Source organism: Artibeus jamaicensis, unplaced genomic scaffold, assembly GCF_021234435.1.
Source record: "Artibeus jamaicensis isolate MK-2021 breed Jamaican fruit bat unplaced genomic scaffold, CSHL_Jam_final contig_519, whole genome shotgun sequence".
Taxonomy (NCBI): domain Eukaryota; kingdom Metazoa; phylum Chordata; class Mammalia; order Chiroptera; family Phyllostomidae; genus Artibeus; species Artibeus jamaicensis.
In genome coordinates, this window is record NW_026521871.1 from 42,612,568 (window position 1) to 42,636,134 (window position 23,567).

General features: G+C 36.6%; 1 protein-coding gene across 7 annotated transcripts in view; it reads left to right on the top strand.

Annotated features, from left to right (window-relative positions):
* Positions 1–23,567, top strand: part of RBMS3 (RNA binding motif single stranded interacting protein 3) — a 624,147-nt gene that overhangs the window by 588,765 nt on the left and 11,815 nt on the right. For 4 of the 7 annotated variants that reach the window (XM_037132737.2, XM_037132981.2, XM_037133054.2 and 1 more), the window contains 2 exons: positions 20,585–20,665; positions 23,233–23,360. In XM_037132737.2, the coding sequence (XP_036988632.1) occupies positions 20,585–20,665; positions 23,233–23,360 (209 nt within the window). Of the gene's footprint in view, positions 1–20,584; positions 20,666–23,232; positions 23,365–23,567 lie in introns of those variants that run through there. The other 3 variants (XM_037132781.2, XM_037132898.2, XM_037133196.2) reach the window with 1 other exon arrangement.

A 23,567-nucleotide genomic window follows, 5' to 3' on the forward strand; every position in this document is an offset into this window, starting at 1 on the left:
TGTTAATTATCCTTTATTATTTAAACTCTTTTCTTCCACAATTCTATTATATGTTGTTGTCTTGCAATTCCCCTCCTCCTGCCTGATGTGTTTTTAAGGGCCAACAGGATTTTTCTTATATTGGAATATAAATATAGTGGGTCCCTTGGGGAAAAATAAATACATTCTTATTTGAATTTATGCAGTACACCTCAAAACCATTAGGATCATGGCTTATAATGATATATTTAGGAACTCCCAGGAAAATGAAATCAAAAGAATCAACACATTGGTCCAGTGTGTATATGCACTGTGGCGTAGTTAGTTACCAACGGGTATGTTTAGAATGAGCTTAGTTCTCTCTCTGGGTCTGGAGAGAAGGGAACCACAGCTGTTTACAAATATAACTGCAGTAATTCATAGGTGTGATATGTTTCTGGTGTTTTTACATGGTTACTCCAAGGAGGTCTTACTATTGTCACAAGGTAAAGTTCTATTTATTAAAGAGTCAAAACTCTATATATATACAAGGTCTGTCCAGAAGGTATCCAGCCATGTAATGTGAAAAAGAGACATTTATTGAAAGAGATACAAGATTCAAGAAATATTGTACATAGGACAATGACGCCTCTATCCCCTTCAAAGTAGTCACCTCCGGACCTCACACAGTTCTCTCAGTTCCTGTCAACTGCCCTGTTGTATTTTCCTGAATCTCACTGATAGTCTGAAATCTCCACCCTTTCAAAGGTAATTTTAGTTTGGGGGAAAGCCAGATGTCACAAGGCATCAAATCTGGGCTGTAGGGAGACTGAGTCACCTAGGTGACTTGATGTTTCACCAAAAAACTCTGCATGAGACATGATGCATGAGCAGGCACTTTGTCATCATGAAGCTGCCAATCACCAGTTACCCATAGCTGTGGCCTTCTGAATCATCAGAATAATTTCCATGGGAGGAATGTTCAAGCTTAATGCAAAATTTGATGCAGATTTGTTGCTCTATTAACTCAGTCATTTTGCATATGATGGCCACACAGTACACATGCTCATTCACTGGCATCTATCTCCCCCACTGACTAGTAAAGTTATTACTATTCACTTAAGTGCATTCCACTCCACTCTCCTTGGATGCCAGATTATATAATATATCACAAAAAGTTCTCATTATATTAACAATGGCTGGACTTTTTCCAGATGACCTTGTGTAGATATATATAAAGAAATGATCACTCCATATCAACAAGCGTCTGCCTCCCTAGCATATTTCTTTGAGCCTCTACTATTCAGGACACTAATGACAGTGACCCTTTTTATCTTCCACTGGTGTGACACAGAGCTAAGAGGATTATACTGTACTTGGATGTTAAAGCTCTTTTTGGAACTGGCAGCATCTAATCCTGATTATTCACTGTTTGTATTTCTAAAACATATAAAACTAGAAACAAAGCTTTCAACTGAGTCCCCAGTTTCACAGACAGGTTGACCTTCACGTCTGCAGACTGACTGTGACTCACTGCTAATGAGAACAGCTGTACTTTGTGCTCTCCTTCCCCCCCCCCACCCCCACTTCTCTTTTTTCCAGTGTCTGTAGAAAGACTTCTGTGTAATAGAATTGGGAAGAAATTCTATTGTGCATATATTTACTTATCACCAGTGCCCTTCACAATTGTTTTCAGTTGGGAGGGGGGGTAATATATTTCTATTTCTGTTAAATCATCACTCAAATTTGATTAGTCTTTGGGTCACTCATATAATATATAAATTCTCTTGGGGAATGTATTTAAGCATTATTTCCCAAACAACCCCTAGAGTAGCGGTTTTGCAATTTTTGTAGTATATTAGAGTCACAGGGAAAGGTTAAATATCCCAATGCCCAGGCCACACACCACACCAGCTAAGTCAGGTTGTCTGTAGGCAGAACTTAGGTGTCAGTATCTTGTCGAAACGTCCTGGGAAATTCCAGTGTAAAGCCAAGAGACTGAATGCTCCTCAGTCTCTTGAAATGTTAAATGTTTTACCTTAAAAATGTTCTAAGGTCCAACACAGTTGGGAAATAGAGCAAATTGCATTGGTGTTCTTATAGATTCTCACACATTCACAATAAATACTTGCACATTAAAGACAATCCCTGCAAAGGAAAAATTGCAGATATAAAGAAGGAAAAGAGAAAAAGTAACCCTTACCCTCGAGAAAAACAAGCATTAACCTCTTAGCTCAGTTTATTCATTTAAAAAATTTTGTTTATTCAGAGGTGACTTTGTATGTGGGATACCTGTCAAAAATTTTTTTGTAATGCTCCTTCTGTGGAATATCATTTGGAAGATGCTGAATAAATGGATTCCACGACAAAGGTTTTTTTTAATGCTTATTAAAGACCTGGTAAAATGTAGATTTTCCTTCACTGTCATGTAGCATTTGATATCTACAAGAATTTGTTGAGTTTACCATGACAATTGAAAAATTATGCAAAGTGTCCCATACAAATAAGAAACTTGGGTCACAAACACAATATGAGATTTAGGTTAGAAAATTAAGTCTCCAAAATCAACAGAACAAAAGAGATCAGTGGCTCCACTTTTGGTAACCCAGAAACCTATAGGAAATTCAATCAGGGAAGAGAGTGGCGTGAGCTGATGGCAGAAATAGTGCCAGGACAGAGTAGATCAAGTGGCCTGTGCAGGGTTCGTATAAATAAAGTAATTGTATGGGATCATTTGGGATCATTCAATATTCCCTTTCTATGACACTCACGCTTTGTTTTATATTCTCTTCTCCTAGGCTTTTCTAAACACTTTATCTCAGAACTTTATACCTCTGGAATCTTTCTAACCCACTCTTAACCTTATAGTTCCTCTTTCCTTCATCAAAACTAACTTGTACCCTTACCTCAGGAGTCTCCAACTCCTTCCTGGGAGTCAATTATATGGTAGAATATTAATTTCTGAATGCATTAGCATCTCACCACAGTGGTGAATCTCAAGCACTGCGGCAGATTGTTTCCACGCTAGTTGCAAGGCAGATGCAGAATCACGGCAGTTATGCTCCGTATGAGTTTCCTAAGAGAGTGCAAACAAAATTCTGCTAATTAGAGTCTCCTAATTAGGAAAAGTTCTGGAGATGCCATAAAGAGTAATGAAAAATATTTAAAGTAATTAGACAAATTGAATTTGGATACATATTTAAAAAGGACAGCCAACTGTTGATGTCAGAGAAGGTTCCATTAGCGACTGAGGTTTATTGGCGGGATAAGACAGGATCAAATGCCCAACAGGCAAGGTAACACAGGGCCCTGTGTGACTCCCAGCCTGCTGTGTTTGTGGCCAGTTCTATGAAAGCTGATGATGTTGTATACATATTTTAAACTCATTTTTTAGCCCAATTTCCCTTTCAAATTCATATGACCTCCCCAACCACAAGGAATAATTAAACACTCAGCTCAAAATGGTTTAATTTAAAAATAGATGTATTAATTCATGGACCGGAAAAGCCCTACGTGGAGTATCTACACTGATTTTGCTTTCTGGCTGACTTTGGCTACCTTACTTCCTTTCTACCACTAACCACACAAGTGCACTTCTAGTCCTTTTGTTTACACTTTATATCTATGTTTTATTTCCTTTTGGAACTACTTCTTATGTGCTTCTCCCAATGATCAAACCCTGTATTTCTCATTTTTTCAGTGAATGGGGAATATTAAGATTTGGTATAAATTTTTAGCCCTTTAGAATTTATTTTATCCAGTTTTATTTTACTTGTTTAAAAATGTAGCCCAAATCACTGGGTTCTTCAGTATTTTGAAATCAGATAAAATTGGCTGGATAAAATCAGATAAAATTCCATACCCTTTGGAAGTGCAAAACTTTCTGCGGTGTGTGTTTAAGTTTCTGAGGGCATTATAATCACCTCTGCCTGCTTTCTCTAGTCCATAGTGCATTCAATCAGACATGAAATTTACCCCCTTGCCAGTTTCTCCACACAAATTCTGTTCAGAGTAAAATCAATAAAAACTTGGGGTGGTGTGTTCAATAATGCAAACATAATGAACATTTAAACAAAGTCAGTTGAATACAAAGATGCATCTCTGGAAGCCATTGATGGCTTCCCCACAGTGGGATCTCACCAGCTCATCGCTTCCATATGTTCAGGTTCTTCTCCCTCATAACACCTCTCTCCTCCCCCCTTTTCTCTTGCTCCTTCAGGTTCCTTGTCTCTCATCCTTTCTCAGAAACACACGCTCCCACTTCTCCCATTTTTATAACCACCACTTCATGTAGGTTAAGTGTCTGTCCACCACACCTGCAGTGTCCTACAGTGCCCTCCAAGAGTTTATCAACCCGCTTTCCAAGAGAGAGCAAATAAGCATTTCCTGCCTAAGCTGATTTCTTATCCTCCAAAACTATTGAGATGAAATTTTTGTCTTTCATAGTAATAATACTAATAAAAATGAAAACCAATGATATTTTCCATCTTTTAGATTCCTAATATGAACCTAGCCCTGTGTTAAGAGCTTAGTATGCATTATTTCACTAATATTTCTCAAAAAAAACCCTTTAAAGTGTGAATGTGTGGTTCTATTTTGCTACAGGAAAAATGAGGTTCATAAATAACAACTCAAATGTTTCTTAACCATCATGATAAACTAATAAATCAGACATATTTTTCTGGGGTTTTTTTGGCTGATGTTATTATTCTACAGACTTTAAATTTAAAAATTACTTGTAAAACACCATTATTAAGAAACAATTGTTGGGGGTAGGAATTCACTGATACTTGTATAATCTTATACCAGTGCAAATTGAGAAATCCTTTTGCAATATGTATCAACAGTCTTTTCAACAAAATGAGATTTACACTTATCTTCTTCTTTCCCTCCAGAATACATGAATATTTATGAACATCATTATCTTCATCATTAATTTACTAAATTTGAAGCATAGCGTTAGACTAATTTATTTTTCAAATGTTCTTCAAATTAATGTGGCATTCCATGAATCATCCCCAAATCAGTTTATTGTCAAGCATCTAGATGCCAGAGAATAAAACAAACAACGCTGTTATAAAATAAGGGTATTTATCCATTAAATTAAAAATCACCAAAAATACTGAGTTAAAATATTAATGCCCAAGCAGGTTAATGTCTTAAAAATAATCAACACACTCAAAAACAGAAACAGCAATAAAAACAAAGAACAAAAAGCCAGAAGAAAACAAGTCCAATTAGGGACTAGATTATTTGATCAATGGACAGTTTGAATACTTTTTGGAGGAGCTTTTCTGATCAATACCAAAAATAAGGAAAGTTATTATTAGGTGTATCTTCTTCCTGTCCGTTAAGAAATTATAAAAGCACTAGAGAGTCAAGAACAAGAATACCAAAGCTGGTTTCTAGTGACTATTTTTCAAGGTTTATTCATTTGGTACATTTCCATAGAGGGAAATGCTTCTTAGGTTTAGATAGAACTTGAATGTAAATGTAAAGTCTTTCTTTTAACTCTCCAGAATGAATGGCCTCTAAAAATAAGCAGATGGGAGAAAAAGAAGAAAGAATATTTACAGACCCGACAAGTAATAGCTGTAGTATTACATACAGGCATTTATACGTCAGCTCATGAATCATCTGAGGTCTCAGCTGGCCTGGAACTTGGAGGTGATGCTATCAGGCCTATTACCCTCATCTGCTGAATCACTATTCTAATTCAGTCTGTTGGGGCTTCTATCCTCATTGCTTTATTCCCAAGATATGCCACACTGCTTGTCCAATGGATCATCAATTCACTACTAACCTCACATAGGATCTTTTCTTTTGTGTCCCCCAAAATAAACTTCTTAAATTCTTACACTTTGCACAAAACATTTTCTCTTCCTCGTGTTGTACCTAAGATCTGGTTTGTCTTAAGAATTCAGTAATACCTCAGTACTCATTGGCTTCAGAGCTCATCATACCCTTTACCCATCACATTTTGATGAGAAAAAAAATGTTTTGGACTCAGCACTTGCTCAGGACTCATTGCACTTGCTAGAACTCATATGAGTCACAATGCAGCCCCATAAGAGAAAATGCTTCATTGTTTGGTATACTTTGGTTTCAGCACTTGTCACAAGTTTCCAATGAATTAACAATGTACCACCCTATGTCATTCTTTAACCACCTTCTTGAGTGGAGGCTTCACTTATTCCTGTGACCGGTGGAGCTGGAAAAAGATGTTATCAGTCTCCTATATCACCATTGGCTCTTCTAGAACTGTGCAAACCTTCCTCTCTTAAAGATGACTGAGTTCCAGGGTGCTGTCTTCTCCCCTTCTTTTTGCTATTCCCTGCTGACCTCCTTGCCAACCTGCACATTTAATATGGCATTTTGTCATTGGCCTCCTCTTGCCTCTAACTCCTGCCTTATTAATACGATTGTGTCACACTAATGTGGAAATACTCTCGGGCAGTGAACTCGCCACCTTTTCCTCAGAGAAAATGAAGGATATCAGGTGTGAACTCCTTCAGTTTCCTGATCTCCAATCCACAGATGAATTGATTCTGGCATTCAGCCTCACCTTCAGGACACTTCTTGACACGCACCCCACAGCCGCTGACAATGACCGTACTATTTCCTGTGATGGGAGATTGTACTTCTACACTTACTGTCCTGCCTGCCTTTATTCCTGTCAGTTATTATTTTTTTATTTAAATTGTTTTTCAATTGGATTCAATTTCTTCTCAAATATATATAGGATGTAGAAATTTTTTTTTTGTTCAGAGTTCATGTTCTCTTTTTTCTTTTTTTAAGATTTTATTTATTTATCTTTAGAGGGGAAGGGAAGGAGAGAGGGAGAGAAACATCAATGTATGATTGCCTTTCGTGCATCCCCTGCTGGGAATTGGCCTGCAGGGAACTGGCCTCCAACCCAGGAATGTGCCCTGACCAGGAATCGAACCATGATTATCTGGTTCGCAGGCCTGTGCTCAATTCACTGAGCTACACCAGCCAGGGCTTAGAGTTCATGTTCTCTTAATGTTAACCTTATTGCCTTCATCCCAGCCCTAATTATGCAATTAAATAAAAAAGAAAACTGCTTTCTTAACTAACCTATTCTTCCCGAGTTTCTGATGTCCTCCTTGCAAAAATGTTTTCCATTCATTTACCAAATTCTTCCTTAATACAGGTAAGATGCTGTCACCTAGGCCTGAAGTGGTCCTTGCAGTTAGAATTCCTGAATGAACCTGTGACCTTTCTAAACAACTTAAGGGTTCCAATATATGAAGGAACCTACCAGTAGGTTTCACTAATGCCAGGCACTTCCTACCAAAGAATTTTGACAGGACTAGGAAAGTCTCATCTCTTTCCTCAATAGTAATTGTTATTTGCTTTATTTTACATCATATGTGCTTTGAAATAAACATCAAATCATTGAAGACATACTGTAATCCTATTTTGTTCAATAATTTATTTATGGCATAGACATTACATTAGTCAAGGTTCTACACAGCAACAGAACCAGTTTATATATATGCATACATACTTTATATATATACATGCATACTTATAAGAGCAGATTTATTGTAGACATTAGCTCATGCATTTATGGAAGCTGAGAGGTTCCACAATCTGCTGTCTGCAAAGTGAAGAAGCAGAAGATGTTGGTGCTATAATTCAGCTCAAGTCTGAATGTCTGACTACCAGGGCAGCCCATGGTGTAGCACCCAGTTCAAGGCCTGAGAATACAGGGACGACTGGTCTGGGCACCGGAGAACTAGGAGTTTTGATGTCTGGGGAAAGGAGAAAATGGGCATCTCAGTTCAAGAGGAGAGAGAATTCACATTTTCTTTAGTTTTTCAATTCAAGCCCTCAGTGGATTGGGTGATGCCCACTCACATTTCAGAGGGGGCTCTCTTTACTCAGTGTATGAATTCAAATGCTAATTTCTTCAGAAGAAGACCCTCAAAGACACACTCAGAAATAATATTTTACCAATTTTCTGAGCATCTGTAGCCCAGTCACAAAATTAATCTTCACAGGCAAAACAGAAGATCAGGATTGTTTGTGCTTTCCCCTGAATAATTGTATAGCTCCTATGAATTATGTATAGCTTGAGTTTTTCATCCAGGGTGCTTCACTATTCATTCATTCACTCATTCACCAAATGCACCGTAAGTGCCAGCCATGATGAATCAGACATGGTTCCTGTGGGAATTTTCGTGGTTTCCCTGTAACAAAGGTAGATATTAACAACTGTTGAAATGTCATAGGAGAAAGTCATCCCTTCCAAATCAAGGACGAAAGCAAGGCCTTGTGAAGGAATTTAGCATTTGGACTTAACATGAGAGTCAGCTTTTGGATGCGTGATTAGGAAGAAAGAGGTTAGAACACAGTAGAAACAAAAAAGTCACTAGAAAAGGAATTAATGAAGGGGATGCTCTTTACTGGATGCAGGCAGAGACAGGTCACAGTTACTCTAAGAACTCAGTGGAAGTTGGTTGAAATGTAGCCCAGGATGACATCCGTTGTCTCTTCATTGTTTGACAAGGGTACTATCAAACAAACTGCTTTACAATTCTTGTGGCAAGGAATGGAATCCGGATTCTGGCACTAGAAAGACTATTCCTTCCAGTCTTTTTTAGTCTAGCTTTTGGCCCTTACCTCTTTTTTTTTTTTTTTTTTTACTTTGAACTCTTTATGCATATCCTTGGAGGCAAGAATAACATCTGTATCCTGAAAAAAATTGCTGTATTATGTTTTAGAGTTGCCAAACTTACCTGTGCACTTATCGAGCACACATAATGTAGTACCATCTACATTTTTCCCCTAAATGTGTACAGTTCTTAGAAGGATTTTTTCAAATAGCTTTCTGTCCAGTTTTTGCAGTTTCTAATTTGTTCTTGCTTTCTCTGTTTTCCTCCTCAGTTAGCATATTACTTCATCTTTCTTCTCATTTCTTCCTCCCTATTCACCTTCACATGTTCCCTACCCACCTTGGATCGATCCCTAACACAATCATTCTAACCTGCTGTGTAGGTCACATTTTATCCCTGAAAATCTCTTGTCTAAAAAACAAACACATTAAGTAAGAATATGTTTGATGATTCCTGTAGAGACTGAACTCTTTCGAACTACATTTTAAGGACAGCCTCAACACTTTCTCTTCTATTGTTTATTCTAGTCCTACTGGGATAATTAGCGTTCACAGTGTGTGGGCCTGAGACGGTTGAGAGGAAATGTTTTGTGTGGAAATGGAATTTACTTTGGGTGGCAGCCTGCATGATTTCCCTTTCACTTTGGCTGAAGCATCTTTACCTAGCCTTATTTAATGCTTCAGTCACAGACTTAAATAGAAAACAACAAAGCTTCCAGGCATATTGCGGACTTCTGAGCACACTCTTCTTTTTGACAAAATCCCACAGTTATTTTTATTTCCAAAATAAAGAAGCAAACCAGGTCTCCTAGAGAAAAGGTGAAATGAGCCTGAAGAGGTGAGGACATTAGTTGTTTGGCTGTGATTTCATATAAATTTCTGAAAGAACTTTCCAGATAATAAGTCAGTCGTTTATTTGTTGAAGGGATGTCTTCTTGATGCTTTCAAATTTAGAGACTGATTAAAATAAATGTTTATTTGACCCCCAACACCCTCTCTCATTTAAAGAAGTCACTACTCAACAGAAACTTTTAATTTTTTTTACCACTAATATCCATACTAATTTGCAAAACCACTAGAAAAATGTTAAGAAACAGCAAGAAAGGTATAAACAGGCAGGACATTTAAACCCCAAAATGGGAAGACTACCAGAAAGTAGTAATAATACAAAAAGATCAACTTATAAGGATTTAATTATCTACTTGTTTTTGAGGTACTATGGTGAATGTAAGATTAGCAATAGTGAATAATACCTAAAAATTAAATAGCTTTATATATGTAACATCAAAAAGGAGAAATGAACCCTCCAGGACACTCAATGGGTTAGCAACAAAATTTGTTTCTTTTGGGCTGTATCAGTTCGCATGGCCCAATCCCTGCTTTAACACTATAGTATGCACTTACTGAATACTTGACACATAATAAGAGCTCAATAAAATTTTGTTGACCTTGTTAATAAGTGCATTAAGAACATATATTCGTTATTAGAATTTTACAACGAAAGTACCTTGGCCTCTTAGTTCCTGGTAATCTTTTCTCTATCCTAGAATGTGTCATTAGCAACCACTGTTCCAACTCCAAATCTGAATTTCAAACACTAGTTCAATTTCAGACAGGCTACTTTCTGACTATGACCCCCTTTCTTATACACACTTCTTTAATGACCCTTATGGCAATAATTCTTTGACACCATTAAGCCTGCCCACGTGTGTATGACCTACTGCTTTGCCAGTATATTTCCCTTCATTTGCTCATATCCAGATCTAGCTTAGCTCTCATAGTAGAGGGTTATAATCACCTTTTTTTTTTTAGCCCACCTCCCTTGGCTCATTCTACCTCCATCATTCCCTTCTGGTAAAATTTTGATCCTTTTGCATCCAGTTCTCAAAACACTCGTTCCTTTGAAGAGCTACACATGGCTAAAGTAAAACATTTCATCAATGCTGACGACTCTCACATTACTTTTGTGACCACACAACTTAAATGGGCTCTCAGCACTGCCTAGAAATCATACTGCATGACGCTGCTCCATTCACTCTCTCACTCTCCAAGACAACCGTTTCATACCTTCTCCCAAACCTACCATGTCTCACTGGCACCTCATATTTTGCCCCCAAAATAGAAACAATGAAAAGAGAACTTAGATGCTTACAAATTTCCCAACCTTCTTGCTATGGAATCCATCCAATCTATCCTGTTTAAATAGATAAACTGTTCCTGTTCTCATCTAGGGTCAACGTTTTCTTTCCTCACTTGGTCTTTTTCTCATTTTCGTAAACTTTTATAGAAGTATAACATATTTACAGAAGAGTGCACAGTTCATGAGTTTATAGCTCAATAGGTTTTATAAAGTGGAAACATGCATGTATCCACCACCCAGATCAAGATGGAGACAGACACAAGTCCTAGCGTTACAGAGACCTCTCTTCTGTCCCATTCTGTTATTACCCCACATGAGTACCCACAGTCCTGAGTTCTAAACCATGAATTGGTTTTGATTGTTTGTAGGCTTTAAATAAATGGAATTATACATTGCATACATTTTTATTTCAGCTATTTTTAAAAATCTAACATTATATCTATATGATTCATCTATATTGGTAGAGCAAGTTTTTATTGTTTATATTATTATATAATATAAATATTAGAATTTATTAAATCTACTGTTGATGGATATTTAGGTTATTTTCAATTTGGAAAAATTATACATAATGCTGCTTTAAATATTTTTTGGCATACCTCGTGGTGTACATATTTTTTAAAAATTTTATTTATTACTTTTAGAGAGAGGGGAGGGAAAGAAGAAAGAGAGGAAGAGAAACATTATGTGCAAAAGATACATTGATCGGTTGCCTCTCTCATGCCCCCAACTGGGGACCTGGCCCTTGACCCACACATGTGTCCTGACTGGGAATCGAACCAGAAACCTTTCAGTTTGTAGGCTGGCACTCAACCCACTGAGCCACACTAGCCAGGGCCATCATGGTGTATATTTGAAAGAATGCCTGTCGTTTACGTACCTAGGAGTGGGATTGCTTGGTGATAGGTTCTGTAAATGTGTGGCTTCTTTGGTACTGCCGCACAGTTTTACTGAGTGTATGTACAAATTCACACTCCTTCTAGCAGTGTATGAGAGTGCTTGCTGTCTGCATCTGCTCCAACACATGGTATTGTCAGGCTTTTTGCCATCCTGGCAGGAGTGCAGTGTTATATCATGCTATTCAGAATTTGTATTACCCTGATGACCAATAAGGGAAGGTTGAGTTCATGTGTATATACTGGCCAATCGAATTGTAGATACTCTCTTTTGAAAAGTGTCTGAGTGACTATATATACTTATAGTTTGTTGTTTTTTTAATTAATTTTTTATTGAAATGATTGTAGATTCTCATGTAGTTGTAAGAAATAACATAGAGAGATCCCTTGTACAATTGCCTCAATTTCCCTCAGTATTTTACAAAATTGCAGTGCAATAATCTTGAATGTTTACATTGATACAATTCAGAAATCTCTTTCAGATATCCCATTTCTCACCCTTATGTGCATGCGTACTAAGTTCTGTACAATGTTTTCACCTGTGTTGATTGTTTTTCATCCACCACCACAGTCAAGACACTGAAGAGGCGCGGCATGACAAGGGCCCCTTCTGTCACCGTTCATAGCCATACCCATCTTCATGTCACTTTCTGCCCTCATTCCCAACCCCGGACATCCACTACTCTGGTTTCTATGCTTTAAATTTTTGTCATTTAAAAACAAATCCCTGGAATCACATAGGATGTAAATTTTTGGAATTTTTTTCTTAGTTTGCCGTCCTAGAGATTCTTTGACATTATTGTGTCCATTATTAGATTATTCAAACTTACTTTTAAAAATTGGGGTTTTGCCCTGATTTTTGGATTTAAAATATATTTCATATATAACCTTTGTTTGTCAGATATATGTATTATCAATATTTTCCCTCAGTCTTTTGATAATTCAAGATTTTTTATTTTATTGTTTAATAAATCTTTTCTATTCCCAATATTTTGAAGCTTTCCTTCTATTTTCTTCAAAAAGCCATATTATACCTTTATACTTACATGTATGATCTATCACAATAAAGTATAATGTTAGAATCAGGTATTATTTCTTTTCTATAAAGACATTCATCATTTATTGAAAAAGATCAATAAACACTCTTTCCCATGTTGAATTACAGTGATGCTCACAAATCATTTGGCTGTATATGTATTTGTTTCTAGTTTCTATATTTTATTCCATTAGTCTATTTCTCTCTCCTTGCAACAATATCTCTATCTTAATTACCATGACTTTTTAGTACATCTTAATATCTAGTAGTGTATGCATCCTCCAAGTTTGTTTTATTTTTCTCAAAATTGTCTTGGATGTTCTAAGTCCTTTGCATTTCCATATACATTATAGAGTGAGTTCATTGATTTCTACCAAGAAGTCTTCTTGGATTTCAGTTTGAGTTGAATTGAATGTACACATTCTTTTTAAAAGAATTAACATTATTATAATATGAAGTCTAATAATCTATGAATGTAATATATCTTTCAATTTATTTAGGTTTTATTTAATTTCTCTCATTAGTGCCTTTTAATCTTCAGTATAAAAAATTTATGGTTTTCTCAAAGTTATTTCTGGGTATTTGATATTTTGATGCTATGCATACAGTATTTTAAATTTTATTTATAATTGTTGCTGATATATACAAATACACTTTATTAACTTGTATTCAGCAACCATGCTAATTTTTAACAATTATATTTTAATATATTATTTAGAATGTCTATATATTAGTTGAGTCATCTGTAAATAATGACAGCTTCTTCATCTCTTTGCCTTTTTTTTCTTATCTTATTGTATTGTCTAGAACCTCCAAAACAAAACTAGAACAGGTAAAACTGGACATCTTTATCTCATTCCAAGATTCAAGCAGAAAGGGTTCAGTATGTCACCATTAACTGGAATGCTAGCTGTATGTTTTGGGGATCTAGCCTTCTATTTCTGGTTTCCATCTATTCCTAGTGTACCAAGACATTTTCTCATGTCCAAGTATTAGATGTGATCGAAGATATTTCTGAATCTTTTGAAATGACCATATAATTCTCTTTTTTGTCCTGTCAATGTAATAAATTATGTGATTGGTTTTCAAATATTAAGACCTACTTTTCAATCCTGAAGTAAAGTTGGGAAGTTTGTATAAATGCTTATGAGAGATATGGAGCTACAGTTTTCTCTTCTTGTAATGCCCTGTCAATTTTTGGTGTGAGGAGTATGCTAGCTTCCTAAAATCAGTTGCAAAGTGTCCCTTTTGTATTATCTCCTGGAAGAATTTATGTAAGACTGATATTATTGACTTCTTAAATGTTTGGGAAACTCACCAGAAAAAAACAACTGAAGCTAAACATGTTGTTGTGGGAAGGTTTCAGATTATGAATGCAATTTCCTTAGTAGAAAGAAGTATTCGATTTTATTCATTTTTATGTCAGTTTTGCTAAATTGTGCTATTCAACAAATTTGTCTATTTAATATAAGTTGCCAAGTTGATAGTCAGAAAGCTGTTCATACTATCCTATTATTATCTTTTCTACTTTCTTACTTCCCATTCTATAATAAACTCAGTGAGGCTTTCATTTCCACTAATCCATTGCTATCATAGTCGCCTTCATTCTGAAATCTGATGTACAATTAGTGTTTAGTTTTTATGTGATTTATCTTTATTTTTCAAGTTGTCTTTGGGGTTCACTGGCCCCGCTCCTCTGTTCCACCTTTCTCTAGATTTAATTTTACGTATTACTAAAAAAAATTGAGAGGGAAGGAGAGAATTCATAGTGTATATACAGAGTTGTTTCTAGTTCAAACTTTAAAACATAGTTGGTTAATCAGCTATATTTCCATCGTATTATCTTTTATTTTTATTGCTGCCACAGTGACCTGTGAACATGCAAACCTAATGGATTTTGTTTTTTTCTTTTATTCTTCAATACATTCATAAAAATTGCTTTCCCTACACAATTGAGGGCCTCCACAGCCTGTGGCTACTGCTAACAGGGGATGAGATTTCATGAATGTCCCAGTTTAGAACAACCTCCAAGAGTCATTCTTGCTACTCTCTTGCTATATGCCACCAACAGTGGCCCAAGTCCCAAACACAGTAACAATCTATTTTTTTGTTTAATAATTTAACACATACCTCTCTGTGAGTTTAGTACAGTACTATTCTGAGGAACTGGATGGGATACTATAGGTATATACTCCTAAGAATTCTGGGTTCCCATTTGTATCTAGGCCACTAACTGGCCATCTTTTCTCTTCAAATATTTTTACTCCTAGTTCATGAAGTTTATGCTGCCATCTATATTCACTAGCACCTACTCTTCAGGGATAGTTATTTCCATTACTCACAACTTCCCACTATGTTATTCCTATATTAGCATCTTGAAGAATGAATAGTCTTAGGTTACAAAAGTACACACTGTTACTGTTCTGGGTGGAGATCCCGACTTCACTTTCCATCACTTCACTAACAGACATAGAAAGGATACAGGAGGAACTGAGGTGTGGGTCTGGTTAGGGATCCCGCCTCATATGCCCTAATGGGCATTCTCTCCTTCCCAGGAGGGTCTCTCCAGCTCTCTTCCTCTGTGGAGAGTCTGTCATTCATTGAGTGACATAAAGGCTTAGAAAGCATTCTAAGAATTATACACCAGTCACCTATTACTACTCACAAAATGGTACAATTCGTAAGCATACAAAATGGTACAATTTGCCATCCCAAATTCAGGTATTGCTCCCCAACTGAGATTATACAATGTTACAATTTTTTTAAAAAATGCCCTGCAGACTGCAGAAGACCTCTACCTTCCATAATGCCTCTCTCCTTCACCCCCTCACCCAACTCTGACGAATAATTCAGGTTGTTCCCTAGGTTCTCAAGCTTCCTATATTGGAAGAAACTTTGTACTCAGTGATCTTAAAAGTAATTCACGCTGCACACTGCCAGTATCATCTACCACAATTGCTGCTTTCTCTGCTCAACTTTCTTTCTGAGGTGCATTTCATAACTTTCCTGTATACTTCCCTTTGACTTTCTGGGTTTCACAGAGCCTGGACAACTTCCCTTGCTGAAATTTGCTAAGCAGATTTATGAACTTTATATACTGCAAGGACTATAAGTACCAATTTACCATGTAAATAGTGTCATGGTAACACCAAACGAGTAAGCTTAATAAATTACTTTAGGAAATTCCAAAAATTGAAATGTGGGAATTTTCTTGCCCCTCCTTTGCTGTACAAATAATAAAAATATGTTTCCTCACAAGAAATATGGCATTTTTTTTAGTTTGGTTTGTTTTGGTGGAGGAAAAAAATGTAAATCCAAAACTAAAAATTTAAGTTTTCTTTCTTTGTTTCCTTGGAAATTGTTAATGATTGCCCAGTAACAGAAAGAGTTTGTCCTAACTTAGGCAAAAATACAATTTCTCTCCTGTCTCACCATTTTCCCCTCTTCGTGTAACTATCTTGGTGATGCGGTGTCTAGACTTCTTGGAGCAAGTGATGAAGTCTGGAATTTATTCTGTGGGTTTGACAATAGCTAGCCAGGTCTCCTGCACACATGGGAAAATCTGGTGCTTTCAGAATACATAAAAATCATCAAACTGTTTACCAAAAAATAAAATGTATTCATTCAGGTCAAAGTTTGTGCTGCATACTACAGGGAAATATTAAATGGACTTGCTCATTTTATCTTTATCATCTCATTGTAATGTTGTTCCCAACAGTTGTGTCAGAAAAAAAAGAAGCAAACTAATTTCTACTCATAAAAGAATTATGGCAGATTCTAGCTCTTCAGAAATACCTGTAAAATAAATTAGTTTCAAGAATGCACATTCTTTCTTGTTACAGTCTTCATAAGTAATCCAAGGGAATTTATCAAGTCAAAAGAGCACCTTTTTAAAAAAATATTATCAGTCCTTCTCTTAGTCCTATGTCATTTGCTGGCTGGAAAAAATGAAAGCAGTCTCTGGAGCATCCACATCTAAGCAATTTTTTGTGCAGCCTGGATTATTAAATCTGACTGTAGTGTGTCTCTTAAGGAAATCAAGCTGTGTGCTTGCAAAGAAAATGTGGGGTTATTTGTCACCAATTACCTAAAGCTGAGAGTTGATCTTACACATAGCTGGAACCATTTCCTGTAAGCACTTGCTCCTAATTTTACAAGGCTGTCACTTCCTGAGGCTTTACCCTAGAAAATATATGTCTACTAAGGAAGAGTTTTATTGCAAAAGTTTATCCAGAGATAATAGTCTTACAGGGTGTGAAACTCCATAGCATCGACCTGCTTGAAATAAGTGTCTATTACTAATGTTCAAACATCCTTCTCGGTCACTGACTATTAGTATTTTTCATGACAAAAGAAAGATAAGCAATCTGAAAGTAGTTTCTTTTTCATTGAAAGACACACACATACCACACTGAACTGAGCTACCTCATTTACACTGTAAAATCTCTACTGCTTTTCTTTGGAATAGCAGCATAAAAGCAAGTTAAGTAATAAAATAAGCTAAGCATATTGGGGTAGCCCTCTGAGAAGAAAATCAGGTATTCTGAGTATAAAGTAAAAATTTAAAAATTATGGAAATTAAATTACAATAAAAATGTTAATCATGGGCATAGTATCCTATATTTCTTCATTGAAACTTCAGTTATGAAAACCCATTAATTTTTTAAAAAGAGTATCTATATGACATGGGAATGATCAAAAGGAAACTCTTAAGACTTTATTTACTTAATTTCAAAGGTAATGAAGTGGACTGAAACGTGTGCTGAATTATAGGTCAGAAGAGCTGGAGTTTATTCCCCTTATATGTAGGTCTCAGTTTTTCAATGTGTAAAATGGGTGAACCATCCTGCCTGCCACACACCATTGTTCAAAACAGAAGATAAGTGTGCGTTTACGCCATAGCAGTTCCGTTTGGGTCGCGTGCACACTTCACTGAATGTCACGGGAGGCATGAAGATTTGCTGATTCGGTTTTACAGAACAAAACGTCGATGAGGTCTTGAATAACTCAGAGTCATCTGAAGAAACTTACCTAAGAATTATGGGACATGCTTTCTCCACTAACTACACTGCCTAGGAACTCCAGTTCAGCATGAAAAGTCTAAAACCTGAGATAGCTTTTCCTGTGAGCTGTGTTCCTAAATCTAGTTCACATACCACCTCCTTAGAGATGCCAAGAGCAGATCAAAGTCCTGTCCCTGCAGATGGGTGCCAGTGACGTCATCGTCTTATGCAAAAGGCGCTCATACTCACTTATTATGCCAGTTGCAAAGTGTGGAATTACTAACTCTGGAATAGAAAGTAACCAAACCCATGATGGTTTATTCTTTTACTAGTAAATTACAACTCTTGGAAAATATGACTAAAGAGTATGAGCCACAACAGTATCAAAGTCTGTGTTGAGATAATTTCATAGTTGGTAAAAATATATTCCCACTTACTGCGAATCTACTAGGATTTTTGGGATTCGATTAAAGAAACATTTTTCCGATGTATGTTCTTTAAAGCATGGGTCCCCACCCTCCAGGCCATGGACTGGTACTGATCTGGGCCTGTTGGGAAATCACAGCAGGAGGTGAGCCTGAACAAAATGCGCTTGAATCATCCCAAACCATCCACCCCCTTCCCAACCTCCACCTCATCCAGGAAACCGGTCCCTGACCGCAAATGTTGGGGACCGCTGCATAGAGCGCTAGTTCTAAGCAGAATTATTAGGTGCTACAAAAATGTTTCAGAAATGCTGACCTTTAACTAGGCTTCAGTTAAAATATGATTTCTCAAGAGCTTTTTATTATGTGTCAATATCAAAGGAGAGAATATATTAGGCAGCATTGCTCAAATGCGTTGGAACACATAAAGCTTTTATCTCACATGAACCTCCATTCTATAAAAAATGCATGGTAAGAAAACCTAAAGCAAAGGTTATTTAAGACCTGTATAGCACAGTCAAACCACCTGGCCGAAGTAGTTAGGGGGACTCTAATTACCCCTCAGCATACTCTCTAAAGCAGTTTTGTTGGTAATGCAAACACCTGCCACAGGGACCTAGATGTGAAATAGTAATTGCTGAAATGTGACTCCAGAGTTCTGTACTGTTTCAAAAAATGGATAACAATCAGATACCTGAATAATTATTACCTGCTTATGGACAATGGGTAGGATAAAGTATTAATTTAAATACTATATAAACACATGATGGGGTTGGTGAAATTAATATCTATAATGAGCTCAGAATTATCAGTGACTAAGAGGCATGCAAGACATCATTGGAAGTGGAAGGCTTTCTACTCATATCCTTTTATTCAGCCATTGAACAATAACTTACTGTGAATCAGGCGTTTGGTGCATTAGAGGAAAGAGAGACAAGTAAAACTTAGCCCATGTCTCCAGGGGATAATAGTCAGGACATTTGTAATAGAGGAGAAATGAATGTTATGAGATCGCAGAGGACAGGGCGCAGAAAGCTCTGGTAATTTTCAGTCATAAAGCTAAATTGCTAATATCACCAGGCCTTTCAAACAGACACTCTTGGTCCACGTTACAAGGCTGTTTAATATAGATATGAATTGCGCTCAGGGGTGATTAGTAGCAAATAGAATGCAGAAAACTGTTCATTTGATTTGATCTGGAGTTGCCTCATTAAGGTTGTCTCTATTTTTAGGAAATAGATAGAGAAGGATAGTGCATAGTTTGCAAAGAAGATGCATTTATTCCAGAATTGCTTTACTGCTATAATTCTCCATAAATATTGAACAACAATTGATAAGCTAGTCTCCATTCAGAAATTTCCCTTGATTCAGGATCATCATGTCTCTTGGGTACTGAAAGTACCAAGATATGTAAAACAGTAATTTAGGTTTTGCATATGTATGTATGGCCTTAGTTTTTGAACTCAGCAAATTTAGAAGAATAGATACTCACAGGCGTGTGATTTTACACAAACATAATTTTTCCAACCTTCATGAATTCAGAAACTTTGTCTTCATTAGAGGATTCTGATTCTAAAGTTTTGTTATCTTCATCAAGTTTAGAAACTCAGAAATATAGTTGATTTTATAGAAAATTCCATTCTCAAAGAGTAGAACTTTGAATTTATGGGTGGGGGTTATAGTAGAAATAGGAACATGGGCCATACATTCTATAAGGCGAACACGTCATTTTTCTGCAAAAAATACATTTTATCCCTGGTACATATGTTACCAAATGCTAAAACTTAGTGAAAAAAATGATCTGAATGTTTCAGTGTTTATTTGGCTGAAGAAAACGTGGAGAGTTTAAGGAGTTGAAAAGGAAATCCTGGCAGTGACAGGAGGATGGGGTAGAGAGGGGAAAGAAGGAAGTTCCAACCGTCTCCGCAACACCAGTGGTTTAATATATAAAATAGTGATGTGAAAATGACAAAGTGATGACGTTCGCCAATTCTGAACATCGCTACAGAAATATTTCTTGCATTACTCCTCTATTATTTTTATTTAGACAAGAAATCATTACTAACAATATGATTCATTCATTCAACAAATAATTTGTTGAGAGTCTACTACATGATGGATGCCAGCACTAAAATCGAGAAAGAACAGGACATGATCCCTGCCCTCATCGAGTTTATGTTTTAGATGTGAAAGTGAAATATTTGAGACCTGATACAGACTGTTTACAAAAATAAAGTGAGCAAAAAGGGGTGAATTAATTCGTACTCTTGCTGGAAGTGGGCTGCTATTTGTACTCTTGCTGGAAGTGGTACTGAATCAGTAAAAAGAGGTAATTCTATGCCGAGAGGAACTGCATCATTTTGGGTCAAAATAAAGTTTAACCTGAATCATGCACTGGCCATGGACCAGATATCTGATGTGACATCTACTTTTCTCATTGATTGCAATCCCAAGTTCACCTGCATTTTTCTTTGATTCCCTCTAGTATATGACTGCTGCTGCTCCTATGCAAGGGACCTACATTCCCCAGTACACGCCTGTGCCTCCGACAGCTGTTTCTATTGAAGTAAGTCCGTCTCTGTGTTATAGAAAGAGGGTCGGAGAGATACATCTCAGCCACGTACACTGTGGCCCCCATAACCCAAGGAATCCTTACGTGTGGCTTTTGTGCTGCTCTGAAACTTGAAATTGCTAGCTCAGTATATAAAAATGCAAGCCTTTATTTGGACAGGCCTAGGTTTTCCTTTGCACATAAAATAAGTTAATTTGTTAGAAAGGTATGTGAGAAGTGTCACTGTCATATTTAGAGAAGAGATCAGAGACTGAACCTCTACCCCACCAAATGTTAACCACAAATACCCATAAATAGAGAGGGGGAAAAGTTTGCAAATATTTAAAGGAGCTAGTTCTCTAGTTCCCTGTTACTCAAAGAGTGGCCTTGTTATTCAAAGAGTGGCCCCTGGACCAGCATCCTAAGCATCACTGGGGAGCTTGTTTAAAACTGCCAACTCTCAAATATAACCCAAACCTACTGAATCAAAATTTGAGTTAAAAGAAAATTCAGGCAACATGGTTTATAATGTTGTATAAGTTTCAGGTGTGTAACATTGTAAGTCGCCATCTGTATATACTACATCGTGTTCACCACCAAAGGTCTAGTTTGCATTTGTCACCTAATATTTGACCCATTTTTCCCTCCTCCACACCCCTTCTCCTCAGGTAACCACCAGTCAGTTGTCTGTCCCTATGAATTGGCTTTTGTTTGGTTTGTTTATTTATTTTTTGTTTTATATTCTACATATGAGTGAAATCATACGGGGCTCTTTTTTTTTGTCTTTTTTCACCTGGCTTATTTCACGTAGCGTAGTACCCTTCTGATCCCTCCATGTTGTCACAAATGGCAGTATTTCATTTTTTATGAGTAGTGTCCCATTTTAGACGGGGTAGGGCAAAGTAGGTTTACAGTTGTGAGTATGCAAAACAGAGTTTATTCTTATGTTATTATTTCTTAATCATTGCTTTATTTTCCATACAAAGGACTATTAGCGTACTGTTGTCCCACACTGATATATATATATATATATATATATATGTATATATATATATATATATATGCCACATTTTTAATCCACTCATCCATTTGGTACGCAACACATGTTTGCTGCTACTGAGGCTTGGGAGATGCAGACATTTAAAAGGACACTGCAGTGTAATACAGGAATCCAGAGAGGTCCAGTTTTTAAATCTTTCATGTGTTCCAGGCCCAGATCTGCAGGCCCCAAAGTATGTGTCAGTATTAAACAGATTTTAATAGGATTTTCAGAATTTTAAGCCTATGCAATTAAAATGCATTTTGTTTGCCATATTTAGCTATCAAAAGCATGTAGGACAAGAGGAAATCATGAACCTGAACATTTAAATATAAATCTCTACCACATAGTTGCATTTCTCTATCTCTGTGCCAAAGGAATATACTTAGCTACAGAATTTGAGCATTTTGATGACTCTAAAATAAAGAGACACATTTGTTAGTGTGGCTTATTGGAAATAGTCTAATTATAGTTAAATCCAGGATTTAAAAAGAAGTCATTTATGAATAAAAATAGAAGTACACTGACATATCACATTGAATTTATGCTCACAAGGATAAATACTGACTCATTTCCTACATAAAAACACTCACTGAAAATTCACCAGTATCCATACAAGTAAACATAGATGGAAAGTCCAGGAAAAAATGCACAATACCAAATAGTATTAGGGGAAAATATTGGATTAATATGCTGAGACTTTTTGGTTTCTAAGGAACTCAGGGATGTTTAGTGATGGAGAGCTGACCAAGAACATTTGAAATCCAATATCGCTGCAGGTGTCCAAGGCTATAAGTGAAACCAGGAGAATATATTCAGACAGATGCCTTTTTAAGCCTAGTAATTACCAAATAAAACCACCTATGGCTCTCTGGGAAACAAACATATGTTCCTAATGATGACCAACTTCAGAAATTCATTCTTGTTGACATATGTGAGGAACAAGGAAAGAAAGGGTGAGGGAAAGAGAAAATCAAAATGAAGGATGTTTGTTTGGTTCTTTTTCTGAAACCTCTAACTGAATTCCAGGTCATATTGTGAAAAACAAAACAAAATAAAACAAATCAAATGTCTGAAGGGAGACCTCCTTAACAGTATTCTTTTTAAAAAAATTCAAACTTTAATGTAGATTTTTATTAAGGTCAGAGTTTATTGTTTTGCCAGATCTTAGACTTGGTGCAGTACACTATCCAAAGAAAATTATTAATACAATTTTTCCTGTATGAATTTGTTATTAATAAATTACCATTTAGTGTGGCTATATACACCTGTGATTTAAAAGTTCTAAGTATGGACAAAATGACTTTCTGACCATTTCACTGCTCCAAGGACTTCTGATAGCAAGGCTTCTTGGTTACACATTGAGTTGGATTTCTCAAGCCTTCTACAAATACGCTCTGTGGTTTTCCTTTGCATACTTATTGTGGTTTCATGTAGCTGAGTGCAATGCCACTCAAGCCAAGTAGAAGAGGGATACTGTTCATCAGAAAGAGGGATCTTTGCTGAAGCCAACAAGGCTCTCTGTTCTTATTTGCCTCCTTAGGGTGTTGTTGCTGATACCTCTCCCCAGACAGTGGCACCTTCATCGCAGGACACCAGTGGTCAGCAGCAACAGATAGCAGTGGACACATCCAATGAACATGCATCTGCATATTCTTACCAACAGTCTAAGTAAGTTTGGGCTTTACTAAGCATTTTCCCTCAAGAGCAACCATCTTGACCTCACTCTCTCATGTTGTACCTGTTACCTTTTGCTGCAATGAAGACCCCTCATACTTAATGAAAACATTTATTCAGTTCATGCTTAGGTGGATTGGTAATTGGAGCTGACCTTAGGTGGAGAGTGGACTGGACTTGCTCAAGCATCCAGAGAGCTGC